Source organism: Choristoneura fumiferana, chromosome 26, assembly GCF_025370935.1.
Source record: "Choristoneura fumiferana chromosome 26, NRCan_CFum_1, whole genome shotgun sequence".
NCBI lineage: Eukaryota > Metazoa > Arthropoda > Insecta > Lepidoptera > Tortricidae > Choristoneura > Choristoneura fumiferana.
Window position 1 is genome coordinate 3315596 of NC_133497.1, and position 13122 is coordinate 3328717.

Below are 13122 nucleotides of genomic sequence, written 5' to 3' on the forward strand. Positions count from 1 at the left end.
GAATTCCACGCGGGTAAAGCCGTGGGCAAAAGCTAGTATTTTTATATTTACGGCCAACGACGTCGAAAGCAAACCGAGAAGATAGCGGGATGATTTGAACACGTACGCAAAGGACTGCCCTGACGTAGCATCAGAACGGGAGTTGTAGAGGTCAGGAGGGGAGGCCTTTACCCACCAATTAAAAAAATATCTTAGAAATAAAATTCGAAACGACTACGCGTATTTTGTCGTGGAATTTACTTGATTCACAATGTCACGTGGTTAAAAGCCGCGGCGCGGCGGTTTAGCCCTAGCGCGGCCTGGGTCATAGTTTATTTTAGTTTGAATTTGAGTTTACATAGTACTGGCTTGACACAACGAAAATAGAAGATGTGACCAAAACGAAATAGCTCAACTGGCAGTGGGTAGGACATATGCTCAGAGAAAATGAGAATAAATGGCCAAAGGAAAGGATATAACCACAGATATAGATTACACTAGATAACGCCAACACCTCAATCTGTATGAAAACCAACCGTGTCACTTTTTTATATCTACTGTAACGTCTCAAGAGCGAATTCGCGATGTGAATTCCCCGATGTCCGCGTTTGGACACGCGAAGCAGATGCATTTGCGTTATCTAGTGTAATCTATATCTGTGGATACAACAGAATGGACTCCTAGATTCCAGACAAAAAGAAAAGAAGGAAGGCAAAGAAAACGATGGTCTGACGACAACTAACAACAACAATATGGGAAGAGTGGAAAAAGCTGGAAGAAGCCTTTGTGTCACAAAGAGACGCCGACACCTAAACTACCTATCTATCCTACTTATATTATAAATGAGAAAGCTTGTGTGTGTGTATATGTATGTGTATGTTTATTACTCCTTCACGCTAAAACGGATGGACGCATTTAGATGAAATTTGGTACGCAGATAGCTGGACGAACATATAGGCTACTTTTTATCCGAAATAACAATAAAAATCTCGAAATAACAACAGCTGAACTTGAGTCATGAAATTTAGGATGTCGGTAGCTGGACGCCTGAAATAACACATGGCTACTTTTTATGTATTAAATAAAACAAATGGGATTTAATGTTATTTAATGAATATATAAGAAAAAACTGTATTAAAACTATTGCATGCCTTTAAGGTGAAATAATTGTGCCTAATGTTTATATTTAAGACCTTTTTTTTGTATTATTATTATTTCAAGCAATAAATAAATTATGATAAAATAGGGATAAAATCTCGAAATTTCAACCGCTGGGTTTAGAGTCATGCAAATGTATGTACAGTTGTTCATAACACAACCTTAGTGCAGATCACGATATAAATTTTGGGATTTCGCAGGGGAATTTTGTAAATTCCGGAATTTCAAATGTAACTACGACATCGAATAGTGTACGCGTGCGAAGCCGCGGGTAAACTCTAGTATAATTATAAAATAAAATAAAAATTTTGGGAAAAAAGGCTTTAATAATAAATAATGTACTGGCTTGCGATTAACCTGATGAAAAGTGCAGATGTGCCTCACTGTTTCAGTAACAGCCTATTCACTCTAGCTTTGGAGAGCCCTTCTAGGTGTATCTGGGCCAATCAACTTTTTTACCGACACTTTGGGCGTCTCCTGCGTTACCAAAACTGTCTCTGGCGTTACCAAAAAATCGTAACAAGATATTTCACGGTTTAATAGGTTGAACTTACGTAGGATGGCATGTATTCATGTACATCTATTAAATTACAGAAAAAACAAACACGTTTACTTACAAAAATCTGCAATTGTTTGAAAAATTTCGCGACAGATTAGTATCGGTAAAAAAGTTGATTGGCCATCTATCTGTAAATACAGACGCCGGAAGCGAATTCCGTTCATTTAGCAGTTAGCATTAGGGCCAGTACCGACAGACTTGCACTGTTGTGTTTCGGCGTGGAGAGTAAGACAGCCGGTGAAATTACTGGCACGTGAGGTATCCCATCTTAGGCCTCTAGGTTGGCAACGCGTCTGCAATACCCCTGGTGTTGCAGATGTTTATGGGCAGTGGTGATCTTTTACCATCAGAAGACCCATTTGCTCGTTTGCCATCCAGTCAAATAAAAAAAAATAAAAAAGACTGCAGTCTAACTGCAACGTAACCGCAAGCCGCAGCCGACTGCCCATACATTTTTCGTTGCAGTTCGATTGGGTTAATATCATTTTGTCTAAAAAAGTTGCTGGTCTAAGTAACACCTAATCTAAGTAGCAAGTGGTCGAAAAAGCAACTGGTCCTCCTAACCTGTTTTTGTCGAAAACTTGAAAAAACATAGGTTAGGTTAGGCTAGAGTTGCATCAACCACGCGGATAAGAGCTCCGTTGATTTTGAGTCAAAGAATTTTAGACCACTTGATACTTAGACAAGTTGCTACTTAGACCAGTTGCTTCTTGGACCACTTGCTACTTAGACCAATTGCTAATTTAATTTGCTACGTAGACCAGCTGCCTTTTAGACGAAATTATACTAACCCGTTTGATTGCAGTTGGCACAACTGCAGTTTGACTGCAATTGAAATGTATGGGTAGTTGGCAGTTACGTTGCAGCTGGCCCTTAGGAAAGATGAAGCGAAGCTTCGTGTGGGAGGGCGAAGACGCTCCCCCATCTGGATGTCCGTCGGTAAAAAGAAGACAGACGAATTAAATCAGCGGTTCTTCACCTTTTTGGCTGGCGACTCAAACTATAAGAATAATTAAAGTCATAGAATATCAAATATAAAATATCAAGATTGAAATGAAATCTGTCGAAATTGTTAAAGAACGTCTACGAATGACACGACGCTGGCAAATATGGTTTCTCAATAAGAGTACAGTCGAGTTCATAAACTTATGAGCAAAATTATGATCAAAAATATCTGAACACGACTCTATTGTTAACGGCGTAGAAGCGTGTTCAGATATTATTGATCAAATTCTTGCTCACAAGTTTATGAACTCGACTGTACCGGTTGCCAAATTCAGGGAATGTTATTATCACATGCTTTAATTAGCGAATTCCCGCCGCCGACCTGAAGTTAACAAGCGCATCATGTAATTCGAGAATTTCGACTGCATTAGTGACACATTGTTTAATTTTACGATCAAATAGGTCACCATAACCAGAGGTACCATGGAACTGCGGCTATCTATTATCAGGTAAGCGATAACAGATCTTATACTTGAGATTAACCGCTTATCGTCACGTGAGACGTATGTACGTACAGCGTACAGATTAGCACGGTCACAGCTAGTTCACTTCACACGTCGAAAAAACGCTGCGGCCGCATATAAACCAGGTGTCTTTAAATTAATCCGGAGTATTAAACGAATTTTTTTGCACTGATTCTACTCAAGAATCAATGACCGAATTTGAGTGTCGAAACGGAGGATGAAATCTCTGTATTTTTTAAAACTACTATAAATTAAAAAAATATTATAAGGTTACTTTAGGTTTACTCGTAGATTAGTTATTTTTTAATAAATATAGACTTGTTATGGTAAATGTTTAGTTTGTTTAGTTGTGCGCGTGTTTTACGTTGACGTAACGCTTTTATTTTTGTGCAGTGTAGAAATGGTACAAACTTTGACAAAAGTGTCAGACGCGTGCTGTACGTATACGTATTACTTCGTCCTTCTCTTTGGTAGTTCAACTAGACAAGCGTCTCAACCGCTATCAGTAACCTGTCACAGATATTGAAGAAGTGTTTATTTTTGTGTGGTGTAGAAATGCTACCAATTTTAACAAAAGTGTCAGACGCGTGCTGTGCGTATTACCTCGTCCTTCTCTTTGGTAGTTCTACTAGACTAGCGTCTCAGCCGCTACCAGTATCCTGTCACAGATATTGAAGAAATGACCGATAACTAGCGGATTTTTGTATATTAATTATAATTTCAGTTTGTTTAAAATGTTATGCTAGCTGTAGGTCACGGGAAAGTGATAGCGGTTAAAACGATAGAAGTACCCATTTGTGGAAAATAATGAATGCGTTTTACTTTAAAGTGCCCTAACTGTTGTTAGCTGTGCACAGGGCCAGGTGAGACAGGTGTCTCTTTCTTCGCAACCCAAAACAAATAGAGCGAGACACGAGATAAGGTTTCGCGTGAGAATTAGTTGCCTTTACATGACACCTATACGCAGCCTAGTGGTTTGATCCATGGGCGCTCAAGGAATACATCCTGCGTTCAAACCAGTGGCTCGCGACTCAGAGTTTTTCAGAATTTGCCAATTTGTTAAGCTGGTAATTAAAACAGGAATTTTCGAAATTCCCGTGGCATAAAGCATAGAAGGGATTTTTATTTAACTGACCAGGGGGGGCTACTACGAAATTCGAAAATCGAAATTCGTATCGTACCGTCCCTCTCACTCTCATATTAAATGAATTAACGTAAGCGGGACGGCAAGATACGAAGTTAGAAAAGCTATTATTTATAATAGAGACTTGGTACTAGGCAGGTGCAGTGGGAAGAGATTTTTGGAATTTCCGGCGGGATAGAAAATGGATTTACATTAAGCTCCTCAACCACTCATCCATTTCTGTTTACCTACGAATGCAAAAATATAACGAAAAACCGATAAATATCAATAATAAAACATTTTAAACTTTCGCGATTTTCACTCATAGTCAAAATACTAAAACACAGTCACGAGTAATATTTACCTCGACGTTTCAACCACATTACAGTGGTCATGGTCACGAGTAGGCACCTAATGACGAGTAGATACCTGTAATGCGGTCGAAACGTCGAGGTAAATATTACTCGTGTGTTTAGCGTGAAAGTCTTGTTTGTGGTATTTTGACTATATGTAAATATCAATAATAAGTCAAATTTATATGCACCTTGCATCCCTACTAATAAAACCTGTATTATTACTGCAATAAAGGCTTGATAATACTAATAATAAAACAAAACAATATAAATTCGACCTTGGAGTCGCCACAATTACGTACACACATTACTAAACCTAAATAAGGCAAATAATTAGTAGAACACATGTCACTATATATATTTATGGAATTAACACATGACACATTGCATATTTCGCTCATACAACAGAACATAGACACAATTGCTTTGTGACGTATATCAATATCAAACCATAAATTTAAAAATCTAAAACTTATTTTCTTGTAAATATGTCATTATTCTACTGGATGAGCGATTTATAATCAATATATTCTTGGTAGTATTCTTAGTCCGCTAACTTGGGCATGTTTTTTTTATCTTATTTTTGTTTAGGCTTCGACTCCAGGTGATCATGTCAGCGGCATGGGTGATCGCTCAGTGCCCTACAAAAGGGACATCAAAGAAGTATATGCAAATGGATTTGTCAGACAGAGCCCACAATAGACCTGGCCATTGTGTACGAAACCCAAACCCCCAAGAACTCTTCAAGTCTAAGTTCCGAACACATTCCAACAAAAAATAGAAAGAAAGAAGACATTTATTCACATACACAGACACACAAACACAACAAAATCTATACAAAAAATAAACAGCAAACACAAAGAAAACAAGAAAGAAATGAAATGCAAAAGCGCAAAAGTGAAACGGCCGCTGACTCAGCATAATGCTGAGGCGTTAGACGCCTGCAGCGCTGATATTCTGTCAGAACCTTCACAGAATGATACATAAATATAGTAAACTTATCCATGTGTAACTAAAATTAAGAAATAAAATATATTATTAAGTGTTGTGTGGATTTAGTTGTGATTTAGTTGTCTTGTAATTTTCTCTCTGTGTATCTGTTTTCTGTATCGCTTACTATTTCTGGTGCACAATAAAGAGTCATTGTATTGTATTATAAACAAGAAATAAAAAAATAAATTACAATAAACCGTAAGTAAAAACAAGGGCACTCCGCACTGGGCCCGCGTGGGAACTATAGCCCAAGCCCTCATGTTCTGAGAGGAGGCCTGTGCCCAGCAGTGGGACGTATATAGGCTGGGATGATGATGATGAAAAACAAGGGACAGATAAGTTGTTCAAAAACAACAGGATGGCATACTGGTGCTGGTTTAGTGAAGGGATTTTTGGAGCGCCAATAAGTAATCCTTCAGCTTGCGCTTGAAGCTGTACCCACTGGACGCTCCTTGGATAAGAGAAGGAATATCATGCAAATGGGACAAGTCTTCTACCTTCTGGCAAATCTCACACAGCAGTGATGGTTCAGGGAACATGTTAAGTTAGTTGCCTGGTATGTATGGTGTAACTAACACAACTTTAATTTATATATATTGATTACAGCAGGAGAAGTGTTTTATGAATGTGGCCATCGCGTCTCCCAATGAGGCTAGCATAGTCACACAGGTGCATTTTAGCCTTGGAAAAAAAAGAGGTGCGTAAGCTAGGGCATTAGTGTTAAACACACATTAGCCAGTTTTTAATTTAAATGTAGCTTATTATTGTAACTGGGCCACTTTAAATTTTAATGACACCGAACACTGTTTGAAAATATTACGAGCTGTTACAACATTTCACTTGTTCTGGTTGAATAATTTAATATTCATGAATATTAATATATCTACAAGGATAATAGTAACTTTTAGAATTTGCCAGCTAATATGTATACAGGTTGATTCAAAAGAGCTGGCACAAATGGATTGAATGAGTGAATGAAAGTATCTGTGTGTTGTTGCAAATATTTCTAAGTGACATTACTTTTGTTCAATCCATTTGTGCCAGCTCTTGTAAATCAATCTGTAATATACTTTTAATTAAATATTAAATAATACTCAAAAAGAGATATGACTAAATGATATTTAATTAGTAAATGGAATAGAAATAAGCATGATTATTTCTAACATTTCTTATCTAATACAATACCAGGGTTGCCAAAAATATATGATTATTTCATTTTAACCAAGAAAATCAGATTTTATAAAACAAATCATGTTTTATTTTTATTTTTATTAGATTTTGGAATCATTATCTTAGTTTTTCTAGTGGGAAACAATTTTATTTAGATAGAATTGATGCATAGTGCTGACAAAACCACCAAAAAAATTAAATGTCAAAGTAATATTAGGCAAGTTAGTTCAGCATTTTGATAAGATAACCAGGAAATAAATTACATTTCTATGTATGCATGTAGGGGATGATATCAGGGATTCTTGAACCAATTGTAAAGGTTCCTTCAATAATATAAAGTTACATTATCCCAAATAAACACAAGGAAGCAGTTTCCTTGCTAAATTTCATGAAATAAACTGGAGATCAATTTATGTTTTTGACAGTCATGACATGACCCCTGCATAGATCCTATTTGAAAACAACAAGGATTACTAAAAGTTTGAACCTTGTTATGTTTATATCAGATTATAAAAGCTTGTAATAAAATAGCCACAATCATAGCACAAATACTGTATTTACGAATAAGTTGCGCTAAAAACAGCTAAATTTAATCGTCAATTTCACTCTGACGGTACCTATAACTGACCGCTCAGCCACTAGTAAACATTAATATTACCTTCGGGCGCGAACCAGATCATCCTGAACGCAAATTTGTAGTCAAAGCACACACTACACTGCAATCCAGTAGAGAAATTGCACTCGAATACTGCATTATACGAGGAGAAAACGCAGCGAGGGATGTCCTCAAGACTAATTGAATTAAGTACACGTTTACCACTGATATTTGTACCGCAAATAGTCAAAGTAAACGGACGGAGGCGCGGGCACGACCAGAATGAACCATTCATGTGAAATGACGATCCGGCCTCGCCTAGCAAGACTTGCGTCCTCGAAAACGACAAAAAACCTGTTCCACCGATTCACCTACTGAACTAAAGAACGCAGTTTCCGGCCCGCACCAAATTAAATACCCGTAAACAGCCAATGACATAATTAACATTGTCTCAATGTTTATCCTACTTGCAACACGTTAATTTATCGCAAATCACTAAATAAGATAGGTGAAAGGAGACATACCTTTGCAAATATTAGTGTGTAACGATGATATGAAACTCCAGTAATTATTTTTCAGGCACTTGAACAGTTTAGCACAATTTAATTGTTCACTTAATAAACTTTTCACTTGTATTAGTCACATCCACGATAATAAAAAATTAAGTCCAGTGTGCGGCGGATATGCGTTATCCCGTGAAAGACGCCATTTTGATTTCGTCAACTAAGTTTAAATAGACAAGATAGAGCGATAGAGCACGACAGTAACGTTTCATTTTATGTAGATTATTTAGACTTCAAATTTCCTTCTTTTTGTATTATAATCGCGCCACATAATTATAGCCTTTTTTTCTGCAAGAAAGATACTTAAAGTTATAGCTTAAATAACAAACTTTTGATGAGCTAGACATTATAATTATGTCGTTATGTTCGATGAGGGAACAACGTCGTTATTTTTTTTTTATTCATACAATTGTCTTAATATTAAAAAGCATGTTCGTTGAGTTTCGGAACGCAGATCTATCTAGTCATTTCATTACTGGAACTTTAATGGTTCTTCATTTTACTCTAACACAATTAAATACCAGGGCTGTATGTTTTAACAATAAAAGCATCGTGCTTAATTAAAGTAAAAAAATGATTATTAATATCTATGGCCGGTGGTGCCATAGGTTAAGAAATACCCTAAATCTTGGAAAAAAATCACTCATCCCACTAAGCAAATAAAATCAACATTAATGCGATGTAACCACAGACCTATACTTAATTATTCGAACTAACACGTAAGTTTTGCCACCCTCTCTTAGGGTACTCATTCTAATCAGATCAGTCCGAATCGTATAACTGCACAGGAAATTAACTAACTTTCCGAGTAGCATATATAATATAAGCACATTAAAACCGGCTCATCCTTTTAAAAATTAGGTACGACGTCCATGATTCCGAGCTGAAAAACAGGGTCTCCAGATGTGTCCCCAAAATATTGTATGGATATGTGTCCGTTTTGTTACACTGTTTTCCTAATAATTTTCGTAACAAAATGGACAAAATCACGCGTCTTCGTGGATGGCACTAGGTATACCCACAGACTTGAAATACTATTACATTCGTCCAGTTACGAAACGAAATGTAATGTCGCAAAATTTTAACACCTTACCTAGCAACACGAAACTGTAGTTGTCAAAAAAAAAATAAGCAAAGAACTTGGCAGCTGTAGTAAAATACGTGTTTTTATTCGATAAATTAGCGAAAATGGCAGTGTAAAAGAACTGTGAATGCGGAACTAAATGTGCAACGTGTGATCAACATGTCGAGCCGTCGTTCTATACTCGGTTCGACGCTGGACACGCTGCCAGCGCCCACAGATCCACTTCGCGAATTATTCGAGGCTTGCAAAACTGGCGATTCTGCTCGTGTTAAAAAGTTAATAACACCTCAAACAGTGAATGCCAGGGACACAGCTGGTAGAAAATCAACTCCGCTGCACTTCGCTGCAGGTATTTACTATGAAAAATCAAAGTTTGTTTGTGTTATTGTCGTTAAAATCGCTTCGAAACAAGTGAAAGGAGTTCAGGCAGTGGAGCTGTAAATTTTGACCATTGCATAATTAGTTACGGTGATGATTGCACTGAATTTCGTGCTTTATGTGGTCCGAGACTATTGTTAGACGGTAATTTAGCGCTAACTGCTTCTTGTTATGAGGTTTCTAACACGAATTTGGTGATAGAAATTTCGTGGTAGGAAGTAAAGATTGAATAACATAATTGTAATTGTTTTGTTTATGTACGTCCTCATACCCACTGGTACGTCATTATTGAGGGTATAGACCTTAATTGGATTAATGATGAGTGTTTTTGTTTTCTTTGTTTCTTTTAAAAGTGTTATAATTTGTTTCTAATTGGTTCATCTTAGTCATTAATTTGGATGCTAGATAACTTCATAAAAACATGTAATTTTAACCCGAATTCAATTTATATGTTTCATGTGTCTGTGTCCGTCTGTGGCGTCATAGTTCCCAAATGGATCAACCTATTTTGATGCAGTTTTTTGATAGAATTTTAGTTTTATTTTTTCATTCCATTACTTCTTTAAATTCATTATTATCATCATCATCCCAGCCTCTAATGTCCCACTGTGGAGTTATGGCATCCTCTCAGAACTCTAATATTATAAATGTAAAAGTTTGTCTGTTTGTTTGTAACCTCATTATGTCTAAACCGCTGAACCAATTTAGATGACTTGGTATATTGTTCCTGCGGGATAGCAATAAATGAGTTCTATGCAGAGTCGCAGGCATAGCTAGTAAATACAAGAATTACTCATATAAGGTAATATAGATAAGAATATTGATTAGATTTTTTTTTAATTATATATTTTTTTAAGGCATCCAATATAAGGCTTAACCCTTTGACCGCCACGGTTGGCAAAATGCGACAGCTGAAAATCGTGCCATAGGCGCTATGTCGGCATTACATGGCGCATATGGAGCGATTTTCAAATTTTTTTTTGTCGTTTGTGGCCGACTGTGGTGTTCAAAAGGTTAACAATGTTTAATTGAAAGTAGTGTCCATCAATGTGTTAAGACTTTTCCAGAATTGAGTATTGTTTTAGAATTCCATTATTTGCGCTTTGCTCTTATTATTATTCCCCTTGGCTTCCCAGGGCTTGGGCCAATGTCAGTTACGATTACAGGGTTGCGGTTAGTTCTGCAGAATGCCAACAGTTGGACAGCAGCAGCAAGAGAATAATTTTGACAAGGCTAAAAAAAAATATGTATCTTTTCGGCTGAACGCTGTTGCGGGAGTAATGTCACACTATGACAAAGACAAAAAATATCCTTTGTAGAGTTTGGTTGCCATTAGGCAAAGGGCTCCTTTTAACTCTCTCCATTCATGTCTGTTTCTCGCTATCCTATTCCAAGTTCTGCCAGCAACCCAATAAGTCATCGACCCATCTTTTTTGTGGTCATTGATTAGATATAATGTTCATTTAAATAAAAACAAAATGAAATTTCAGGGTACGGCCGTCGCGAAGTAGTCGAGCTCCTGATAGCGGCGGGCGCGGCGCTCCAGGCCCGCGACGACGGCGGGCTCCAGCCGTTACACAACGCGTGCTCGTTCGGGCACGCGGACGTGGTGCGGGCGCTGCTGGCGGCCGGCGCGGCGCCCGCGGCGAGGGATAACTGGGGCTACACGCCGCTGCACGAGGCCGCTGCTAAGGGGAAGGTTGATGTCTGTATAGGTGGGTTTGGTTGAGGCATACCATCCTAAGGCGCAAGCCACACAGATACGTGGGTCGGGGGCGCGTCGCTGTCACGGCGCCGCTTCAATCAGTTTTCGTAATAAATGTATAGACACGTTGCGATCCAATGCAGACAGAAGAGACGAAACGGAGACCCCGCTTCTTTTTGTTACCAATTTCATTGAATTGAAATAATCTTTTACTATTTGTTGCTATCGATTATGGTTCTTGAGATACAACCCTGCGATTGACGGACAGCGTAGCAACAGTTATAGGACTCCATTTGTCACCCTAAGGGGCTGTTTCACCACCCATTGTCTAAAAAAAGAGACGGCATCACATTTATCTGTCCGGTAAATGGATGGTGAAACAGGGAGAAAGTGTTAAACAAACTGAATTAAAAACAATTACTTTGCTCACCCACAACCTAATGATAGCTAGGTATATGCAACAAATGTGTGTCCACCTCCACCTCCACACTTTACACACATATCACACAAATCCAATTATCACACTGACGTGTGTCATACTCAACCAGAGTTCATTCTCAGAGCGACTCAACCTATTCTGTTAAGAGTCCAAGGTCTTCTATTTGTTTGTTTTAATATTCCAGCGTTGCTCCAACATGGAGCGGATCCGAACATCAGGAACACAGAAGGAAAGACCCCTTTGGACCTGGCAGATTCCGCTACCCGGCCGGTCCTGACAGGTAAGTAAAAGCCGATATCCATCATTTTTACATACCATTACTTGTATGCTGAGTTTTAAATGGCAACAGAAATAGTTCCAAACAAGCCGATGGCAGTTAAATCGAATGACACAGGAAATGTCAATAAAACAAAATGGCGGATGGCGTCCTTCCCGAAGTTCAATTTTTTTTTGAAATATTTCAAATAAAAGATTTCTTTTATTATTATTTCGCATTGAGTTTTTTTCTAACATCGATATTTTTTTTTTAATATCGCATTGCACTGATGTAACTGTGGTAACATTTGTGTGCAATGAAAGTAACTGTCAAGTTGGTTCGCCTAATTCTGAAGTCGAGTGTAGTCTAGAATAGTAGAAATGTAATAGATTAAGAGATTAAACAAGAAAACCAGCTTAAAGATTAAACGTAAACTTTTTAATGTATGTATACTACCGATAATCACCTATGGCTGTCAAACTTGGGCACTAACAAAAGCACATTTAAAAAAACTGGAAATAGGCCAAAGAGCCATGGAGAGAAGTATCATGCACAAGAGACGTATAGACAAAATAAGAAATGAAGAATTACGAACCAAAACAGGGTTGATAGATGTGACTCATAAAATTAAAAAAGCTAAATGGAAGTGGGCCGGGCAAGTCATGCGAGGTCCAGATAAATGGAGCAAACTTGTAACCGCATGGTATCCAAGAGATGGGAAAAGGAACAAGGGTAGGCAATTTCGTCGCTGGGAAGACGAAATAGCTGGAGCGGCTGGCAGAACATGGGCAAGAGTAGCTGCATGCGAGAGGGATTGGAGACTGCTGGGGGAGGCCTTTGCCAACAGGCACACAGATGCTGAAGACTGAATGGGGGAAAGAAAATATGTATTACGATTTAAGTATTTTGTATGTTTGCATCTGAATAAAGAGGCTTAATAAATAAATAAATAAATAGATTTAATTGGTCTCCAGGGGAATATTGCGCCACAGAAGTCCTAGAGGCAGCTCGGTCGGGCGCCGACGAGCGTCTAGCGGCGTTGCTGACGCCTCTGAACGTGAACGTGCACGCGGGGGACGGTCGCCGCTCCACGCCGCTGCATCTGGCCGCCGGCTACAACCGCGCCAGGGCCGTGCGGCTGCTGCTGCTGAGGGGGGCTGATACCCATGCCAAGGATAAGGGGTAAGGCCGCATTTTTTTTTTCATAAAACTGACCCGGGATTATATATTCGCTGGGTGCGAAGTACTAGGTGGGGGCAATGAAATCTATCGCAGAGCTCATAGTAGCCAAAAGTAGA

General features: G+C 38.4%; 2 protein-coding genes across 2 annotated transcripts in view; one reads left to right on the top strand and one right to left on the bottom strand.

Annotated features, from left to right (window-relative positions):
* LOC141442885 (uncharacterized) overlaps window positions 1–8112 on the bottom strand; it is a 66579-nt gene extending 58467 nt beyond the window's left edge. Inside the window, 1 exon segment of the mRNA XM_074108039.1 lies at window positions 7924–8112. The gene's annotated coding sequence lies outside the window, so the exon portion shown is untranslated.
* Window positions 8113–9065: 953 nt separating this feature from the next.
* The window catches only part of Tnks (tankyrase), a 38018-nt gene continuing 33961 nt past the window's right edge, over window positions 9066–13122 (top strand). Inside the window, exons 1-4 of the mRNA XM_074108027.1 lie at window positions 9066–9395; window positions 10915–11139; window positions 11753–11848; window positions 12799–13006. Coding sequence (XP_073964128.1) covers window positions 9206–9395; window positions 10915–11139; window positions 11753–11848; window positions 12799–13006 — 719 coding nt within the window. The 5' untranslated portion in view covers window positions 9066–9205. The remainder of the gene's footprint in view (window positions 9396–10914; window positions 11140–11752; window positions 11849–12798; window positions 13007–13122) is intronic.